Source organism: Ammospiza nelsoni, chromosome 5 (assembly GCF_027579445.1).
Source record: "Ammospiza nelsoni isolate bAmmNel1 chromosome 5, bAmmNel1.pri, whole genome shotgun sequence".
Lineage (NCBI taxonomy): Eukaryota > Metazoa > Chordata > Aves > Passeriformes > Passerellidae > Ammospiza > Ammospiza nelsoni.
The window spans coordinates 70,241,148-70,261,449 of record NC_080637.1 but is presented as its reverse complement, the minus strand read 5'-3'; the positions used below and the strand labels follow the sequence as shown (position 1 = coordinate 70,261,449).

At 44.6% G+C, this 20,302-nt stretch overlaps 2 protein-coding genes across 4 annotated transcripts in view; one reads left to right on the top strand and one right to left on the bottom strand.

Annotated features, from left to right (window-relative positions):
- BCL2L13 (BCL2 like 13) overlaps positions 1-6,746 on the bottom strand; it is a 34,547-nt gene extending 27,801 nt beyond the window's left edge. For all 3 annotated transcript variants that reach the window (XR_009418557.1, XR_009418558.1, XM_059473370.1), the window contains exons 1-2: positions 6,581-6,746; positions 376-542 (exon numbers count right to left, since the gene is read on the bottom strand). Coding sequence is in view for 1 of the 3 variants with exons in the window: in XM_059473370.1 (XP_059329353.1) it covers positions 376-505 (130 nt within the window). In the remaining 2 variants the exon portion in view is untranslated. The remainder of the gene's footprint in view (positions 1-375; positions 543-6,580) is intronic.
- Positions 6,747-7,931: 1,185 nt separating this feature from the next.
- Positions 7,932-18,614, top strand: ATP6V1E1 (ATPase H+ transporting V1 subunit E1). Its single transcript, XM_059471948.1, has 9 exons — positions 7,932-8,096; positions 11,475-11,540; positions 12,426-12,535; positions 13,004-13,070; positions 14,787-14,876; positions 15,983-16,051; positions 16,404-16,498; positions 17,341-17,428; positions 18,003-18,614. Exons 1-9 carry the CDS (start codon positions 8,064-8,066, stop codon positions 18,063-18,065), a joined length of 681 nt encoding a protein of 226 aa, XP_059327931.1. The 5' UTR covers positions 7,932-8,063; the 3' UTR covers positions 18,066-18,614.
- Positions 18,615-20,302: the final 1,688 nt, after the last annotated feature.

Genomic DNA, 20,302 nt, shown 5'->3' with positions numbered 1-20,302 from the left:
TCCACTTGTGTCCCAAAAAAATAGCAAGCATGGGCTGAAATTCTCATGCTGGCTCAACAAATGTAATGTACATCAACCCAAGGTGATATATATCCTAGCCTCAAGGCACAACTAAAACCACTTATTTGCTTCCTAAACACCAACCAGCCCTGGCATAGCTCAAATTAAAACATTAATCGACACACAAACAGCTTTGTTTCCATCAGCATCTCACATCTTTAAACTGGAATTTATTCATTTTTCACTGAACAAACCAAGAGATTCACTGCACCGAACATCAGGCTAATGCTCTGCACACCTGCAGAAACACCCCAGGAACTAATTGCGAACCCAGCTGCACACAGAAATGGCTAGAGATGAATATGCAAATATTACCTTGAGTTGGAGGAGGAGGAGGAGGAGGATGCTCCTGTGGCTTCTCCTGTGCTAGAAGGCCCAGGTAGCTGAGCACTACGTATTTGGTTTCATAGTGAAATCCTACAGGCACGGCAGTAGCGGACGCCATCGGGGTGGCTGCGCTGCGCTCGGGGGAGCCAGGAGGGCTGTCAGGGGACAGAAAAGGGGTTTGGTTGGGTTAGAAGGCTGCAACAGGTCATGAACCCACACGTAACAGGGAATTATGTAACAATCCTGAAGCAATATCCAGGTTTTTGCATTCTTATTTTAATAAGAACCATGCGGAGTAAGCCCAGCTGTGCCTCAGTGCAGCTCCTGCCTGCTGCCAGCAGTGGCATTTCCCACTCCTGCCTGCCACAGTCACACAACCATGCAAGCAAAAGGAGCAGTCCCTAGCACAGGTTTTTGTGATGTTGGTGTGGCTGCAGCGATTTATTTGGGCTACCCATTGCCCTGAAACAGAATTATCAAAAATTGGTGACCTGCCACGGCCACACTCCCATGCAAGCAAAATGAGCAGTCCCTCAGCACAAGGTTTTTGTGAAGTTGGTGTGGCTGCAGAGTTTTATTTTTTGGGCTATCCATTGCCCCAAAACAGAATTATCAAAAATTGTTCCTTGTAAAAAATGTGTATATAATATAGAAGAATTTTCATTATGATAGTAAAGGCGTGTCTATTTTCTGATTTTTTTTTTTTTTTAAATAATCTGGACTATTGAGTCTATTATATCATTCACATGAAAAAGTTGCACTTAGAATTAGAATTATCCTGAGTCTATAATTTCCTTGGGTCGTGGACTAATAAAAAACTGCACTTTTTGCACCCACAGATGTGTATAGAAGGTTGACCTTCAATTCTACAAGCAGCTTAGAAGTCGAAGTCACAAACTTGAAAAGGACAGAAGTTGTTAGAGACCAGGCAAGTGTTTTTCTGTTAGCTGAAATCGTGTTTTAATTGCTTATATGTGCAGGACTGTTAAACTTAAGAGGAGCCATCCTCTAATCTCTGCAGAGTCCAGCTGTTCATTTCCTTGACTAAAATGCTCACCCATTGTTTGGTGGTTCCATTTAAACACATTGGTCAGAGGTGTACTGATGCTTTTTCAATGACAGTAGGTTTCACAGTTAATTTTTCCCAATATTTGTGGCATTTAATTCATTTTGATCAAGTTCTATATTAGATTTTGAGTTTACACCTGGAGCTGAAAGTGTAGCCCAAAAACAAGATGAAGCAAGCCTCAGTAGGGTGGAGGGAAATTGTCAACTGGATGGGTCAGTTTTCCACAGCTTTCTTAATTCTTTGCTGTTACAAGAACAAAACAGCTGGAGTTCACCCCATAGAAAATAAATCCCATGCTTGGAAGTGCAAGTCAGGGCTCAGAGCCTATGGATTTTTATGGAAGTTAGAAAGAGACCATTAGTCTCATGTTTTGACAGATTCTGAACATTTCCTTAACCACCACACATGGTAAAAAGGCAAGTTCTGAGGAGTCTCCCTTTCCCAAAGCCTCCCATCAATATTTTCTCTGCTTTCTCAGATTGGCTACTGTGATGCCCATAAATTGTAAGAGAAAAAGTGACCAAAATCGCCTCAAATTAATTTTAGTGTTCCAACAGCAATGGAAAACATATGGTCAACAGAGAGAATTCCACATTCATTGTAGGGATTGGAAGAACAGATGGTTGTTTGTCCTGGATTTCTCACCCAGATGTTATTAAGTATAAACCAGAAATCCACACCTAACAGCAACATCTGGCCAAAAAACTCCTCCCTGTTTCACTCTAATTGTTTTGTTGCTTTTTTCAAATATCCAAATAAGACCTGCAGGAAAAACTAAGGTAGAGAGAAATCAAAAACGACACAGTAAAAAGTAAAATCTCAAACAACAACATGGAAGTGGAGAAAAAGCCATGCAAGAGATGAAAAGGATGTTTGAGATTAATCAACATGTTTTAGCTGGTTTTGTTTGGCCAAGTCTGGATAACTACTTCCAACTTAATGGATCAAATAATGCTATCTAGGGGTTTCTGACAAACTCTTCAAGTTGAGTTCCCCAGGACTTCAAAGAGTCATTCCCAAACAAGCAGTGGCCAATTCTTGGCCACCAGAACAGATGTGTAAATGAAAAGCACAAAAGAAGATTGTGCTACAGAACAGCTACTGAACAGGCACTGAAAGAGCCAGATAATTTAGTAATGTGGGACACAGTTACATTTAGAAGAAGATTTTTTTATCAAGTTTAAAGTTTAAAGCAGTTAGAATGAGCAAAATGCTAAATACAAGGAAGAGAAATTGGACCCTCTCAAGAGAGTTATGGATTGCACTGGAAATGCCTTGGGACTAAAAGAAAGAATCAGGTTCCAAAACCAATCTGCAAATGAAGCCTCAAGTTTAATAATAATAATAATAATAATAATAAATAATAAACAACCAAGAAAGCAAAAGAAAAGCACTTGCCTGTCTAGATGTTCAAGATGCCTGGGCTAACTTCTAATCCCTCCTCCCTGAGAAGGAATTCAGATTAACAGCAGTAGCACACTGGTAACTGAGGATAAACAGAACTAGAACTGTGCTATGGCATGGTTGCTGTGGGAGTAGGTAGCTTGGCAAAGAAAAATTTACCACCAAACTAAAAGCTGTAAAAGGAAAATAAGCGCTGTAAAATTGGCTGGCTATTCTCTTTAGAAACTCTAGTTTCTGAAACCCATTCAGTACTGAAAACAGAAATGGGCTCTCTGTTGAAGACCATACTATGGCAGCCCCGCCTCTTGCTCCATGTATTTAAAAATGCCTGAAAGCCTTTACCAGAAAGGTTGGGTTGTGTCTTCGCTGCAGCTTGAACCAAATCAGCAAATTACATACAAAGGAAACAATGAACTTGGAGTCAACATTTCATCTATGCTGCCTCTTCCATCCCAGAGTGCTCCACAGGCAGCACATCCTAAGGAATCCACACCTAAGGAATCACAGCACAGAAGAACCACAGCTTTGAGCCTCTTCCAAAATTGAGATTTTTATAGAGCAAGAAGATCTGAAAAAAAAAACCAAACTGCTCTGAAGACTTAAGGATCCTTTAACAATAGATCTGCTCTTCAGATCTGCAGTCACCACACATCACATGTTGACATCACCAGGTGGGAAAGGTGCCATTCTCCAAAAAGCAAAAGCTCCCCAGCCTGTTTCAGTTCTGGTTTGTTCAGTAGAGATCCACAGTCCTGAAATCAAAATGCTTCTCACAATGCCTACACAGTGAATGGGAGCCCTTCCAGACAACCTGAACTGATCTCTCCTGAAAAAAATCAGCCTGACAGATGGTCCAGAGACATCCAGAAACTGTGCTGTGGACCAAAGAACAAGTCTGAATATATAATAGAGATTATTCTTCAAAATATAATTCCAAATCAATGCAGAAAATGAAATAAAAAAAAAAAAGTTGACGAAAACAAGCATGATATCCAAAACAGCACAGTGCAACAGGGATGCCTAATTCATGAAAATCACAGCTCAGCACTTCTCAGGGGAGGAGGGGAAAAAAACAGAGAGAGAATGAGACCACTGCTTATTTAAATAGTGGCTAATGTTTCCCTGGGGAAAGAATGATAAAAAAAAATTACCTCAGTGGATACATTTTGAAAGGCAGTTTTATAATGAAATGAGAAAGGAGACTTAAGAACTTGAATGGAAGAAATCTTCAAATTCACATAAAAGAATGTCATGAGTGGAACAGCACTTCAGAATCACTGATTTTCCTTTGAGAGAAGCCCACAGCACAGAAACTGAATGACTCCCTTAGGATTGAGAATGACTGGTTTTGTTTACAAAGACAAACACAGAAATATTGACTCAGATCCTGTAAATATCTCAGAAAAGGCCATTTTTCAGGAATGAGGGGGATTGAAAAAGGACACACAGCTTGAGAGACCAGATCAGAGGAAAGAGAACTCTCCACTAAAGGAGCAAAATGGAAGAGTCCAGAAAGTGTTTAAAATGACAAGCTTGTACAGGAGATGCAACGGAGCAGAGGAAATAAGTAGTTCCACAGACTCCCCAAGTCTCAGAGCCAGGGCAAGAGGGCTGCTTCAGGTTTAACAAGACCTCTGCAGGAATACTGTCCTTAAAAAACTACAGAGATCAACATTATAACATTATTACCAATTACTCCCTACAAAAAAAAAAAAAAAAAAAAAAATACAACCACCTTTCCCAGTTCCTGCACCCTTGGGAGACAGAAGGCTCTACCTGTTGAAGCTGACTTAGCCTGTCACTCCTCCGGCCCTGCTGTCACTTGTTTCATGTGGGCTGAGCTGCTCAAGCGACCTGAGAGCAGGAGTTGCAGCAGGACTGACATTTCCCCATCTGTCACGTCCTAATCCACAGCAGAGTTATAAATTGGATAATGGGCAGCACCAGCCTACCAATGAATACAGGGAATATAATCTCCAGCCACGAGGCCAGGCTGTGTTTGAGTCCGTATCTGTAAAACCCCACTGTGCATCAAGATGCGTTTGCTTGCATCATCCAAACCCCAAAATGCAACATCACTGCTCGGCTGCCCCGAGCAGCTCAGCTGGTTCTTACAAACAATGTCACCTACGGATTTCAGAAACAGCAGCGCTGCCAGAGCTCTTTCCAAACAGCAGCACCACAGCCCTCAGCTCCCACTCCAAAATGGATCACTCCAGAGCTGCATTCCCCACCTAGAGCCTCACTCGCCAGCCACAAACCCAGTCACCCTGTGAGCTGCTGTGGCGGAATTCCTCCTGCTGAATTATTGCCACAGCTCCGGCCAGCAAGCGCTCAGCCAAGCAGCAGGATGGCAGCACTGCAGCTCGCATCATCTTTAGGGCCTCCTGACCTCGATATGCTCACGGTTTGGGTCGTCTTCCTGCCATCGGTCTCTGCAACAGGCAGCCACGCTCGGCTCAGCTGCATCTACAGCCTCGGTGCCCTTCACCAAACGTGCCCAATTTCAAGGAGTTGCAGGTCTACAGAGCCACACCCCGTATCAACAAGATGGAAAATATTCAGGCACTCTGCAGCCTTACCAGATGCGGGGATTTTGGGTGAGACTTGCATGTGTAGGCTAGTTAAACCTTGCAGCAGTTTGTCTCTGAAAACACTTCCCATAACAGGCAGGGCTATCCAAAGCATCCAGTTGTGATCAGCTTGGGAGATAAATTCTCCAGAGTACTTTTCCAACTGGGTATGAGGGTATGACTAAGAGATTGTTTATAATAAACTGAGAGCTACTCAGTTCAAACATGTCAGTTCCTACTGGAAATGAATCAATACTGCAGCCACTACTGATCCTCTGGTGGCACTTAATGGATAGAAATACTGGAAAACATAATTGTTCTTTGTCTGGACAGTGGCTGTAGCTGACCTCTGACAGAAATGCAATTAGGTGAGCACTCTAGGCAAACGGGGTGATTTCTCTTTTAGGAAGAAAAGCAAAAGCTGTATGAGTTATCCACTACAAAGGTCCTCAATCCTTCGCAGCTTCAAACCATCTCACCACAGCATTAAATTATGACAAGCACAGCTTTCATTAACGAGCTCCATTCCCATTCACTTTCTGCCTTAACGCGCCTGTTTGGGTTTGAGGAGCCGAAAAAATCCCTTCCAAGTTTCAGCGGCGCCGGAGCCGCCGGCGGGAGAGCAGCGTGAGCCCCTCAGTTACTACGGCGATGAATGAGAGATTTATTTATACCCGGGCGGGCGGGCGGGCACGGCGGCGGGATGAGTCACCGGCGGCGCCGCGCGGGACTCGCAGCCTGCGCGCTGCCGCGGCCCCTGCAGCGGGGGAGCCGCCGACGGGAGCCTGGCACGGCCGCCTCGCCACCGCGGCCCGCGGCTCCGGGGGTGTCCCGGGGGTGTCCCGGGGGTGTCCCGGGGGTGCCCCGAGGGTGTCCCGGGGGTCCGCGCGTCCCTCGGCCGCGGCACCGGCCGCCAGGGGGCGCGCCTGCCCCCGCCGCGCCCCCGCCGAGACGCGCGCCCCCCCCAACTCACGGCCGGGGGTGCGCGCGGGAGGGCGGCGGGAGCGCGCCCAGCCGCCGGTCCCCGCTCCCCCACCACCCTTGAATCAATGAGTAAACGCAGACAGACAGGGAAAGAAATAAATAAACAAAACAAACAAAAATAAATCAACAGCCAGCCCGCCCGCTCCCACGCCCGTTTCCTCACCTGCGGGCGCCGCGGGGAGGAACTGGAGGTGGAGGAGCGGCCGCAGCTGCCGGGTCGCTCCCGCCGGGGGCGGTGAGGAGGGGAGGGGGGGAGGCGGGAGCGCGCCCGGTGCGCGGGCTCTGCCCTAATTTGCCGCCGCCGCCGCCGCCATGATGGAGGGGGCGGGGGCAGGAGCGCGCGGGGCGCGGCGCGGCGCGTGCCGCGCGTCACGGCTCGCGCCGGGGAGGGGGCGGGGCCAGGCGGGGGCTCCGCCCGCCGCACGTGACGGGGCGGGGCCGGGCGGGAGCGGCGGGCGGCGGTCACGGAGCCTCCGGCGCCGGGAATAAACGTGGGGAGCGGGGCTTGTGCCAGCCTGTCCCGTTTCCTCGTGGATTCGGAGCAACAGGAGCCCTTGGCAGGGCAGTTCCTGCCGCCCTGACCTCCGCGTCTCGCGGCTGCACGTGTGGGTTCGGTGGGTCAGAGTCCCAAACGCCCCCCCCCGACAAGGCAAGGGGCACACAGAAAATAAACAGAGCCTGGATATAATTCCAACTGTATTTATTTAGCAATATTTATTTTACAATAAGAGACATCATTATCATTTGCTGTTATATATATATATATATTTTTTTTTATTAAAACCTGGTTTCAATATCATTTAGATGGTGCCTGAAGTAATAGTGAAGCGTTCCCCAGACCCAAAGTACAGGCTGGTTTCCAGCATTATAAAGGCAATATGAAAAGACAGCAAAGTTACAGAGTTTTATAATAAGCTTTTCCACGCAGAAAAAAAAAAAAAAAACACAGAAAAAAAAAGGAAATGGAAATAAATCAGGAAGAAGCATGGATGTGACAAATACCACATTTGACAGTGATTTGTAGGGGAATGATTTTGTCTTTTCCACAAAATGTTCCTGCAGAGTGGAAGCGGAAACCTCCTGCCGATTAGAACAAACCAATACTATTAGACATTTTGAAGCTTGTTTGAATTTGAAGTTTCTTTGAGTTTTGCCGTAATTTACTAATTATGAAGTTTGTTTGAATTTTGCCGTAAAGAGAAGAACAGTAGCAGTAAGAGCACTGCTGCCAGGCCCTCCTTGCCCTCCCCTTGTCCGGCTGTTTCCTGCATCTTTCTGCTTCTCCCTGCTGCCAGCACAAAGCGGCCTTGGGGGCTGGCAGGGGAGCTCGTCCCGCGTTTCGGCGCTGTCCGCTGCAGCTGTAGCAGCCTGCAAATGACACAGGGACGGCGACAGCGACAGTGACAATGACGCCATCACCATATATGGCGGTGTGACATCATTCGTTCGTCGAGTTCCTATTGGTCCAGATGCGCGGTGGGCGGGGCGTGTGGCGCCCCCGCCCCGGCCGCGACCCGAACCGGATCTGATTCCGCTCGGGGCCACCGACGGCACCGGCCGCGTCTGCTGGGCCTGCGGCTGCCCCCGACACCGCCACTGTCACCGTCACCGTCACTGTCACCGTCACCGTCCCTGCCACCGCCGCCATGGCGCTCAGCGATGCGGACGTGCAGAAGCAGGTAGGGCCGCGCGGCCCGGCCCGAGCGGAGCCCCTGAGGGGGAGCGGGGCTGGCAGCGCCGGGCCCGGGCGTGCTGCCCTACCGGGCCTGCTGCTCTGGGAGCGGAAGATCAATGGAGGGGAGGGATCCTGGCTTGGATAGATGAGTCTCCCGACAAGAAGGCGATTTTTCCCCTGCCGGGCTGGGTGGGCCCCACAGGGAACTTCCTTGAGGCGTTTTGGGGCCGTGTTAGGCCAGGCTGTGACCGGAGGGTTCCCGAGCACGCTGTGTGCTGTCTGCCGGGGTTAACTGCACCCCGGGCGGGTAAAGGCAGAGCCTCAGATGAGCACTGTGCTTTTACAGGCTGCTGCGGTGGATGCTGAGAGGTGAGGGCCGGTTTCTTCTTCCTGCAGAACGGAGAACTAGGAAAAGTGGCCTTAACCTGAGACAGGGGAGATTTACATCAGATTTTAGAAAAAAATGCTTCACTGTTAGGGTGGTCGGGCATTGGAATGGGTTGCCCAGGGAGGTGATGGAGTCAGCATCCCTGGAGGTGTCTGGATCTGAAGTGGTTTAGTGGATTAAAGGTTATGGTTGATGGTTGGACTGGGTGATCTCTTCCAACCTTAATGATTCCATGGTTCCCTAAGGATTTCCCATCTCGTTTTGGCTTGTAGCTGTGTTACCTGCAGTTAGCTGTACCTTAGCATGTGGGTGGGCTGCTCACTGTTCCTGAGTGCCCTTCTCAGCTCTACATGCTCACCAGAGTAGGGGCTGGCTTGCAATGGAAACTTCCAGCGCTGAAGTCTGGCTGTGCACACTCCTCCAGAGGCAGGGCACCCTGTCCCTGTTGACAGTAAACACTGCCCTCAGCTAAACAAACTGCTTTCAGCTGGGTTGGGGTTGGTGTGTGGTGTCAAAGGCCGTGGGCATCCAGTCAGCACTGGTGTGGGGAGTTTCTGCAGGTGATGAGCAGATCAGGCGAGTTCCCTCTGTCCTCTGCATCACAAGTACTTGTGTCTCACTTTCTCATTCAGTAAACATAGTCTCTTGGCAAGGCAGCATCACAATGCAAGTAAAATTGGTAGGTTGCCTTTCTCCAGAAGGAGAGTTGTAACATTACGTTGTATTCCTTTTATCTGCAAAGCTCGTGTGTTTTGGTTGGGTTTTTTTTTCCTGCCTCTTTTATGAAGATAATAAAAATAAAGCTGACATTAAGGTGGTCTTGCTCAGCCAGACCTGAACTTCAAAGGTGAGTTCAGGCTCTGGTGATGTATCAGACATGTAATACTGATGGCATTCCACATGTGCACATTCCTGTCAGTGCTTTGCACTCCTGGGCCCAGCATGATCCTGTTAACTGGACAGTGCTGATGATGATCCACAGTCCTGCACGTGGATCAGTCTGGCATCACTTCCCAGCAGGTTCTCCTTGCCACCACACTTCCAGTGATTGTCACTCTGAAAATCATCTCTGATTGAGACTTTTCCCACTGTCAGACTTGCTTTGTTGTTCTGTCAAAGGAATTTAATACATTGTTCCATCTGGTCACTTGTGAAGCCCATCTAACATCTAGAACTTCCCTTGGAAAGGATAATCACACTGCTCCTGACAGGAAAAGCCCTTCCTCCTTTCTGCAGGAAATGCTGCCTTAAAATAAGTCTCTCATTTCAAAATACATTTTTGTCACTGTTATTAAAACTGATCCTATTTATAGATGTGAAAATCTCGCTTTGGATCTCTCTTCATTTCTAGAAAAACAAAAGGGGATTTCAGTACAGGAGCTTTTGAAGGAAGTAACAGTGTTCAGTCTTATCAGTCTAGGAGAAGTGCATTCCATATTATCTTGCATCCATCTCATTCCTGATCTTTACACAGAGGATGTTTCCTGAACACCCAGAACTGTTAAAAGTGCTTGTCCAAAATTCAGAAACCAGACTACACTGGAGGAAGTGACTCAGTCACATAAAGGCTGCTGCTGCTGCTAAGTTCCCAGTCCTCTTCAACAATAGGCTATTCAGCAGAATAATATCCTTGTTTTAAATGCCTCTCTTGTCCTTTCTGACAGGCAGAGTAGGTAGACAAGCACTTGAAAGTCTTTGCAGACACAAATTAAAAGCAAACCTGCTGATTTGATTTTGAGGATGTAGATGTTACTGTTCACTTGTTCCACTGTGCTAACACGTGTTTAAAATCTTCCATTTGTCTCTTCACTTCTGGTTTTTCATCTCTATGGGCTTAATGCTGCACATTGGCTCACTTTTCAGCTTGGCACCTTTCTAAACTCTTTAAAACATTTCATTTTAACATGAGATTCTGTAAATAGAGTCTTTTGTGTGAGTTTATTCTGACTGGATTTTCTGCACAATGTCTCTCATCACTAAGTGCAATCAGACAGAAAGTCAGTGGGTTTTAGGGTCTGCTCCATGTGGCCATGGAAGTGTCTGTGCCTCATCCCAGTTGCAGTTTGGTTGGGAATGAGTCCTTCCAGTCTGCCCCAAATGGGAGCCTGAGCTGAGGCCTGCTCACAGAGAGCCATGTGATGGCTGAACACAACTGGGTCTGGTTGCTTTCCTGCTCTCTCAGCTGCTGGGCCTGGGCTTTGTAGTGCTTTGGGGTGGCTGCAGAAATGCTTTTCAAGTAGAACTTTTTGGTTCCTGTGGGGCTCTGAAGCAGCACGTGACATTCTTGATGTGGTCAGGGTCACGGAGTGTTGCTGCTGCTGTCTCCTTCCCCAGCCCCTCCTAAGTGACATTATAGGTTTTTACAGACTTCATTACAGTTTCCCAAGAGAAGGGTCTCTGGTGTTCAAAGGAACTTGTGGCTGTACAGATCTGACCAGAGTGGTCAGTGGCACTTGGCTTGGCTTCACTGTTCATCTGTGGAAGGCCCAGGTTCATTCAGATGCCATCTGTGTAATCTTTTTGTTTCATGGAAATGTCATAACAAACAGACTCATTTTGCTGTCTGAGGATTTTTGAAGTCTGGGAGGTTTATTTAATAATCCCAGGGGTGAAAAAGTTGGTCTCATTAATGAAGAACAAAAATGCCTTTACATTTATACCCAAAAATGGTCTTGCATTTATACAAATTTTCTTTGGGGTTGGTTGGTTTGTTTTGGGGTTTTTATGGCTGCATACCTGAAGTGCATTCTCCTAATGGCAGCTAGTGAAACAGCATTATATAGAATTATTGGGGGAAATAGTTTTCTTGTAATATATGTCAAGATTAACTGGCTCTTCATTGTGTATGCTCAATGTAATTTCCTTGCAAAACAATATCATATGAAAGAGTAAATGGATATGGAGGCTGTACAGATGAGTAGATACATACACCTGCTTCCTCTGGTCAGTGTCCTTTCCTACAGAAAACATTTTCTTTCCTCTCTCTGGTTACAGATCAAGCACATGATGGCTTTCATCGAGCAGGAAGCCAATGAAAAGGCTGAAGAAATAGATGCCAAGGTAAAAATGGAAGTTCACTGTCAGTAAGTGCAAAAGGAAAACTGCCTCCCACATCCTGCTCTGAAAGTGGCAGTCAGAGAGAACTAGAAACCTTTGTAAGCTACAGCTGGTTTCTGTTTAGTTACTACATAGCAAAAATGTACCAAAGATAGCATTCCTTAGTTTTTGACAAATGAAAATGACTCAGAGCTGGTTTTGGTCAATGTTTTGGTGGTTCTTGGATATAAATATATTCATATCAACATTCAACCTCTTTTTGAGCAATCAGGAGAGCTGACAGGAAATGTGACTAAACTGGATTGAGTAGGACACCTTCCCCCACTAAATTAGTATTTAAGGCAGGAGTTGAATTACTTGCTGAATGCTTCACTTAGGTTAAGCCACAAGAGACTGGGTTTAATATTAACCTGATGTTAGAGTATAGATGTTTACTGAAGAAGGATTAATGGTGCCTTTCAGCCCCAGCAATCTGCACTACACCACCAGGGAAATGCCTTGTTGGTATTGGACTCAGCATACATGTTGCTGATAATATTTAATCTCCCTTAAACATTTGGGTTTACATAAATATTTAATCAGTACTAAAGCTTGTATTCCTGAACATTTGCAAACAGAATTCAGAAGTTGAGATTGGATTCTCAGATAGGACAATTATCCACATGTTTTTACATTTTGTCTAGTGAGGCTTTACAAAAAAAAAAAAATTAAAAGCTGTGCTGTCACCCTCCTTGTGTAAGAATTACTTAAAGAGGTGAAGGGTTTTTATATGGAACCATAGATTGTATCATCCTATCCTGTGTGTGAATGTGCTCTGTTACATTTTGGTTCTGTTTTTTTCAGCCCAAGGAATCAATTTCCACTTCAGTTCTTTAATTTTTACTGTAGGCAGAAGAAGAATTCAACATTGAGAAGGGTCGCCTTGTTCAGACACAGAGGCTGAAAATCATGGAGTATTATGAAAAGAAGGAGAAGCAAATTGAACAGCAAAAGAAAATGTGAGTTACTTGGGCTAGACAGCTGACCTCAGAGCCTGAGCCTGCATTTTGTTGTTAATTTTATACAAAATTCTTCTGGCCCTGCAAGCACTCAAATTGTAGACAACATATTTAGTTCTAATTATGAGTTCCTGTTTTTTTTTCTGGGGACAAATGATCAAAACTGAGCTACAATGGTATAACAGTGTGATAAAAGAATCCTTCACATTTCTTTTTGTAGTTAACATCTAAAACTCTACCCTGCTCTGTTACCCTGGGATAAATGATCATGTTGGGTTTAGTTTGCCTGGGTCTTCACCAAGAAGGGGCTTCTGCAGTTTAATCTTTTGTGCAAGTCCAGAAACAGATTCAGGCAGGTGAACAGACCTTGGCTTTAAGTGTTGTAGAATTGTTACCTTTAAATGCAAATGTTACAGTTCTTCTGTCAAAGACTGATGGATTGATCCAACTTTATCATGCAACTTGCAGCCAGATGTCCAACCTGATGAATCAAGCAAGGCTGAAGGTCCTCAAGGCAAGGGATGACCTTATTGCAGTGAGTATCTCTGAAGCAGACACACAGTCTCTATTTCTGCCATAAGTTAGGAAATGGAACTGTTCTCTCCAGAAAATAGGATTTTTGATTGAGTGATGTTTGCTTCAACATACAAAAAGGGCTTTCCAAGCTGCTCTGAAAGGGCCTTGAGGATTTAATCCAGCTTTGCTATCTCCCTATTTTCACAGTTTCCATTACCTGCTGTTTTAGGGAAGTGCATTGGTCTGCCAGGAGCATTGCAGGCAGTGTTGTATCTGTCATTTGCACAGTGGCTTGTTTCTTTCAAGAGCAGCAACTCTCTCTTGCACAGTTGGTAGAACTTTGAAATCCTGTTTGCCTGAAGTAGTGTTTATATAAAAAACCCAGCATGGCATAAGCAAGGAGGCTGAAAACACCACTAACTGGGAGGTTTTGTGTCCTTCAATGGCCCATAGGCCATGAAAAGTTTTGCTTCTTGTTCTGTGTTGACACAGAGTAATCATTCATCAGAGCAGGGAGCATTCAGGCTAGTTTGTGTTTCCTGTGTTTATCTCTCACCATGGGCAGTGTGTCCCCATCCTGCTCACTGAGCAGCTTTGCTGTGCTCTCCCACCTCAGGGATAGTTTGGCTGTTCCACGTTCTGCTAGATGGGGCTGTTGAGCTGCTGGAAAAGCTTGAGATGGGATAAATGTTCAGGTTGATGCTACCATGAAAAAGAAGAGTTAGCAGAAGAAAATCACCGGTTTATTGATTCTTTAAAATGAGTTTCAAACTTTAGATTGTATTTCCAGAGAGGAGGAAGGTGGATTGCTCAAGGGCTAACTCTGTTGTGTTGGTCTCTGCTGGGTAATCTCTTCCTCATTTATCTGCTGACTCAACCTCATGCTTCTGAGTAATTCTAAACAGTCTTCCTCATTTTAAGACATTTAAAGTCACATGCTGCTCACTCTTTCTGTCCTTATCAGATCTTTGGCTTCTTTCATGAGATGAGCAGTGGCAGAAATGCAATGTTTCCCTAGGGAGGACAGAGTAACTGGGTTTGACCATGGTGGTGAAGTGTGATAGTTTTATATCTTCATACTGATTGTGTTTCTGTGCATTCTTTTTCTAAACACCATGAGGTAGGACAGGAGAGAGTTTCTTTATCTGGAGCATTTCTGATGGTTCAGTTTTAGGAACTTTGAGTTGACTCTTTAAAAATTTCTTTAAAATTCAATCACATCCTATGCTGATTTGCTGAGTAAAGATAATCAAGAGAGCTACTTCAAATTAAAAATAAGCTCTCTCTTTGCATTTACTTACAATTAAAGAATACCTAACCTGAATATTAATTGATAGAAAAATAGATTGGATTTCTTTGCTTGACCATAAAGCTGAAAAAAATTTATTTGGACAACTGTATTATTTTACATGAAGCAATTATTTGCTACATATTTAATTTATCTAAGCTAGCATTTTAAGTACCATTCTTTTATCCTGAGCTCTCCCTTTTTCACACAGCAAGAATTATTGTCAGGTTGTAATGAGGTCAGCCCAGGGCAGGAGGAAGGGAGTGTTGGGCAGGGATGGTGTGCCATGCACAGAGATGGAGGTCTAGCTTGGATGAACACCAGCTGGAGTGTACATTTACGTGTTGGCAGGGTGTGAGAGCTATAATAGAAGTACAGAAAGTTGGTAGGCATGAAACCAAATGCCAAACAGATGGGCTCTGCTGATCTGATTTCTTCTGAATGTAGGATTTGCTGAATGAGGCCAAGCAGAGACTTGCCAAGGTGGTGAAAGATTCTGCCAGGTACCAGACACTGCTGGATGGACTAGTTCTACAGGTAAATATTCAAATTGTAAAAAATGGATCATTGCTGCCCTAGCCCCCTAGGTTTCTTTTGTGAGAAATAGCCCTCTGAAAGTTCCAGTTGTATTAGAGTCTGGATCAAATGCTGATCTGAGTGATCCCTGAGTTTCAAACATCGCTTCAGTATCTTTGAGTCTTGGGTTCTGAGCAGACAAGGCTGTGGCTTACTTTGAGGTGTAGAACCTGGGACACCAGCAGCAGGTCCATTGCACACACTCATTTTAGGGTGCACACATGAAGCTCTGTAGTGATGATTTGGATCAAGTGCTCCTTTGTCAGAGGCTGCTCCTCCAAGCCCACAAATCAGTCAATACCTGTCGAAAACCTTTTCAGCATCTGAGACTTAATAAGCCTTGACAAATTTACTGTAGTATGGAATGAGCCTGTGACAGAAGCAGGCACAGAAAGCAGCACCCAGAGCTTTGCTTGCCTAGAAGAACCCCCTCAAGCCCCAGAAATGAACACATGAGAGTCCAGTGAGCCTTGGCCGGGTCAGTGCTGTGGGCTCTGGTGCCACCTTCTGGCACGGACTGGTCCTGTTGCTGGGAGCTCCCAGGAGCCATCACGAGCTCTCCTGTCACACTTGATGGCAGAGTTTTCTCAGTAGTGCCTCCTGCCAGCTTGTGCCTCCAACTGGGTGTTGTTTCTTTCTCACACTCAGGTCTGGTCTTGCTGTACATCAAAAAAAACCCCTTTCTTGTTCTTGCAAATTGGCCACACTTCTCTTGGCTCCTTATGTTAGATCCAGTGAGGGATCTGTGCTCACAGCTGGACCAGATGATCATTGTAGGTTCCTTCAGACTGGAACTGGGCATCACAGTCCTGAGATTCCCTATGTTTAGTTGCACTTGAGTTCCAAAAGCATCATCCATATTTGGGCTCTTCCCCAAACATTGGTGTTGTCCTTCCAGAATGGCTGTGTGAGGTGAACTCTGGGCAAAAATCTAAATAAATGAGGCTGATATTGCTGGGACTTGGGTTTCAAATTGATCAGGTTTCCTTTCTTGGGGGTAAATAATTGTGACAAAGAAACAATTGATTTCCTGAAACTGAAATGGTTATAATGGTTATTCCTTGCAGGGGTTCTACCAGCTGCTTGAGCCCAGATTAGTTGTTCGGTGCAGGAAGCAGGATCTCCCCATGGTTAAGGTGAGACACCTGCAATATTTTGACAGTGCCCTGCTGGATTTGCTGCTCAGATCCCCCTCTCTGTGTGCTATGCACTTTGCTTGTTGCACTTCTGTTGCAGCTACAGTGTGCTTCCAAAGTTGGGAGTCATTTCCCTGCTTGGATCTTACCTTGGAAACTTTAGACCTGGCTACAGTATTAAGAATAATAACTGGGTTTGGCTGAAGAGCCAAACTGAAATGCATTTGCTTAATTAAAAATAAAAAAAGAGGCCTCAATACCTTTTTCTATTACTACAAGTGATTGAATGATCAAACCCATCTGCTGCAGTGGCATTTGTCCATGCTAACTGGAAGTTTATCTTGTGTCCTAGACTGCTGTACACAAGAGCATTCCCATCTACAAAAATGCCATAAAAAGGGATGTGGACGTTCATATTGACCAAGACAGCTTCCTGCCAGAAGATATGTAAGGAAAATGGGATTGTTTTGTACAGGGCACTAACTTAATGCAACTTTTCAAGCCACAGCTCACGTTAGTGTCAGAAAGTTAAGTGTGGAATGTCCTCAGAGTGGCTGCTGCTGTTCTTGTGTACCTGGCACTTCTTTGAGTTTTTCAGACACACACTCTGCAGTTTTCTCCAGACAAGCACTGTCCCCACCAAAAATGTGAGGAAAAGTTTTGTGCAATCTCCAGCCTGATTCACAGTACTGGAGCAGGAAATCACTGTGCATAGGAACTGAACCACTGGTCTTTTAAGGAGAGAGAAGATGGATGTAGCCATGCTTTCTGTCTCAAGATGAAGCAAACTGAGTCATGAAGTGCTGCAGGACAATCACTTGATGGGTTTATGTCTGTTCTGTCTGCAGGGCTCTGTTTCCATATGGTATCATAGAGGTACCATAGACAAAGCTGTGTATTCTGCCATCTTTATCTGTGGGCCAGCAAACAGCAGTTCTACCTCCTTTCCTCCCTTCCCAAAATGTGACACTCTCTTAATAACACAGAGTCAGAAGCTGTTTTGAAGGGACAAATTGCAAAGCTCCACTTCCATTTAAAACATACTGATGAGGGTCCTTGCACATAGATGTGGTCCCTAATAACTCCGAGATCCTTTGTGCTGCTGCTTCTCTGGATCTTTGTGCTTATTCCTATTAAAACATGATCAAAAAGGTTATTTTTTTTTAAAAATAAATGTTAGCCATGTATCTGACTTGTCTATAAATGCTGATTTGGGATAGGTTTGCCACATTCTGATCCTGATCCATGGATTTCACTGAATTATTTCTTTTTTTGTTGTCCATCTTTAGTGCTGGTGGTGTTGAAATCTACAACGGTGATGGCAAAATTAAAGTTTCCAATACCCTGGAAAGTCGGCTGGACCTTGTAGCCCAGCAGGTGAGTTTCTCCAACAACCTGGGTAAAAAAAATACAATTAACTAGTTTGTTCTTGTAATGAAATCCTTGTGTTTCCAAAGTGTCACAATAGTGCATGGCATCAGATTTCATTGGGAATGACCAGTAGGAAGTTATTTTTGAATGTAAAGAAGCAAATTACCTGTTGTTTGTGCAGCAAAAGAACATGATTCCTTTTGAATTAAGTTTAAGCATAAAACTCTATAAATTATGATACTGAAAGTCTTAGTTAATGACTGCACTGCAATCAAGATGCTGAAATGCTGAGGCTAACTTGAATTACTGAAGCTAGCTTGAGTACAAACTTTGGCTGAGACCTATCACACCCAAGTGCAGAAAACTCTAGCTCTGGCATCTCTTTCATGTGCTGCAGTACAGGCAGTGCTTTCAGTGTACAGAATAGCAGGCAATGTGTGATCAGGGAAAGACTTCAGCAAGCTCAGCTGAACTGACTTGTTAATTTTGAAGCCAACCTAAGTATCCCAGAGTGCCTGCGGAAGAACCTGCAGCAGTTTTATTGCCCATTTCACATAACTGATGTGTTCTTTCTCTTCAGATGATGCCAGAAATCAGAGTGGCTCTCTTTGGTGCTAATGCCAACAGGAAGTTTTTGGACTAAAGCTCTATGAGAGAAGGTGGGATCTGTTCCACTGCCATACTGAAGGGGATGCAAAAGCATCTGCTAATTTAAAATCTTGAAATTTAACATTACTGTGTCATCCAGTATCTGTTCTTCAATCGAATAATTTTGCATACCTGCTGTGCTTAGCCTCTCTACTTGTGGTTAGAATGTATTGCTCTAAGGATGTGAAGACATACATATTCATCCAGAAGTGGCACTAGGAAATGGAGGCACTTGGGCTCTTGGTTTTCCTCACACTGTTGTGACTCTAAAGACAAGTGGTGCATTTAGGGTCACTCTCTTTGCTTTGGCCTTGTCTCTCTCAAGTTATCTGATCTGTGAAGTAAATTACTGTGCTGCTGATGTCAAATCCCCTTTCAGTTATGGTCTTCAGTGTTCTAAAGGGCATGTATTCCTTCCCAAGGTTGGTAGTTTAATTCATGTTACTTGGTCAGGCATTTCCTGTTCTGTATATGTGATTAAAAAAAAAAAAGCCTGAGCCTGTAATACTCTATTTATTAAAATAAAAATGCGTGTGTGTATGGAGTTCCTTGTCACTTCTCTCTGGGGTATTGGCAGCCTTTGGAAAGTGGGATTGTTTGTGCAAGGACCTTCTACCTGAGCTCTGTGTATGAGCTCTTCTGTGAAGCTGGAATTCAAGAGCAAGGAGCAGGGCCAAGAATATTTGCAAGAATAATGTTGGATTGCAGGCAAGGCTTTTGAGTAGGACTCCAGGATTCTGGAGCATCATTCTCCCTGAAAAATGGGTCAGTAGTTCTGTTCCCTCTATCTTCTGTCACAGGAGAGAGCTACAGTAACACAACTGTGCTGCTTAGATAAAGCAAACACAATCCATTTCCCATCACAAGGTTGTTGCTTCTGATCCAAACTGTACCCTGACTCTTCTTAATGCTCAATTCTGAGATTTCTTCCATGGAAAATAGAAGCTGATGAATTACAACTTAAATATGTTTTGAAATAATCTTCTCTAAGGATTGCAGTGAACCAGGAGCAGTAGGAATTTTACATTGTGCCATGAAGGGCATTTGCCAAACTGCAGCAGCACTGGTTTTATGCAGTGTTTTTAACCTGAGGCTCTACTGTGTGTGCCCTCATGTAAAGTAGACTCTAAATGCCAGATAAGCCTTTTATTGTCTCATTCCTCATTTGTCCTTATTCCTAAATAAGCTTGGTATCAGGAAATCCTGATACCAAGCTTATTTAATCTGTTTCTGGAAGAAATGCTTTAAATTTGCTCTTAGGAAATAAGATTACTTTGCAAGGTTGGGTTTTTTTTGTTTTACTGCTCTTTGCTGCTGCATTTAGGTGCCAGCTCTTGTTTTCCATAGATGGTTATGGTATTTATTTCTTCATTTGCTTTTCAGCACATTTCTGTGCTGGGCAATAGGTGTGTCTGGATTGAAGTCCCCCTCTTTCTAGATTTTGGATACCTGTTACAGCTTTTTGTCACAGTTGCTGGTCCAGCTTCCTGACTGAGCGCTGGGCTCTGGCTTTGTGACGCTCATGTAGTGAAGGATAAGCCTTTGCATGTGCATGCTTGGCTGTGCTGTTTCTTGTTTCAAAGAGTACTTTGTGATACAGAGGTGTTTTGGTCCTTTCTGATGGTTTCATCCAGCTCATGAGTGAGCTATCTGCAGATGCTTGTCTGTGACAAAATGCGGCTGTTTGTGCAGGATCTGATGGTCTCTTTCTTTCATGAAGGTAGCAAGAGCTTCACAAACCCAGGTCTTGCATACTTTTGAAAAGCAAAATAGTAACTAGATACGAGTTTGACTGTGATTCTCACACTGGAAGATGTTAGAGTTATTTACTTTTTACTTTTCTCTGTTAGTTTTGTATCTTCCTTCTCAGGAAAGAGGAAGAAACTTGTTGCACTTGGATTCAAAAATTGGTGTCCTCAGGAATGTGTTCAGTGTTAGTCAGTGTCAGCAGTGATTCAAAGCAGGTCATTAAGGAAGGGTCTCAGATTTATGTACCTCACAGCTGAAGTCCAGGACTGGGGAGTTTGTACCCCCTATAGCTCCCCCCAAGCTGACTGAGGCATTATCTGGAACATCCTGGTCCTTTATTCCAGGTAAGAGGAACTGTCACCAAGGTTTTTAGAGATGCAGAGGAAAATGGGATATCCCATCCAGGTGTACCTAGTGCAGTTAGCAACCCTGTTATGTCTTCATCCAAACTCCCTTCAGTGTTTGTACACAGATTTTTGCAAG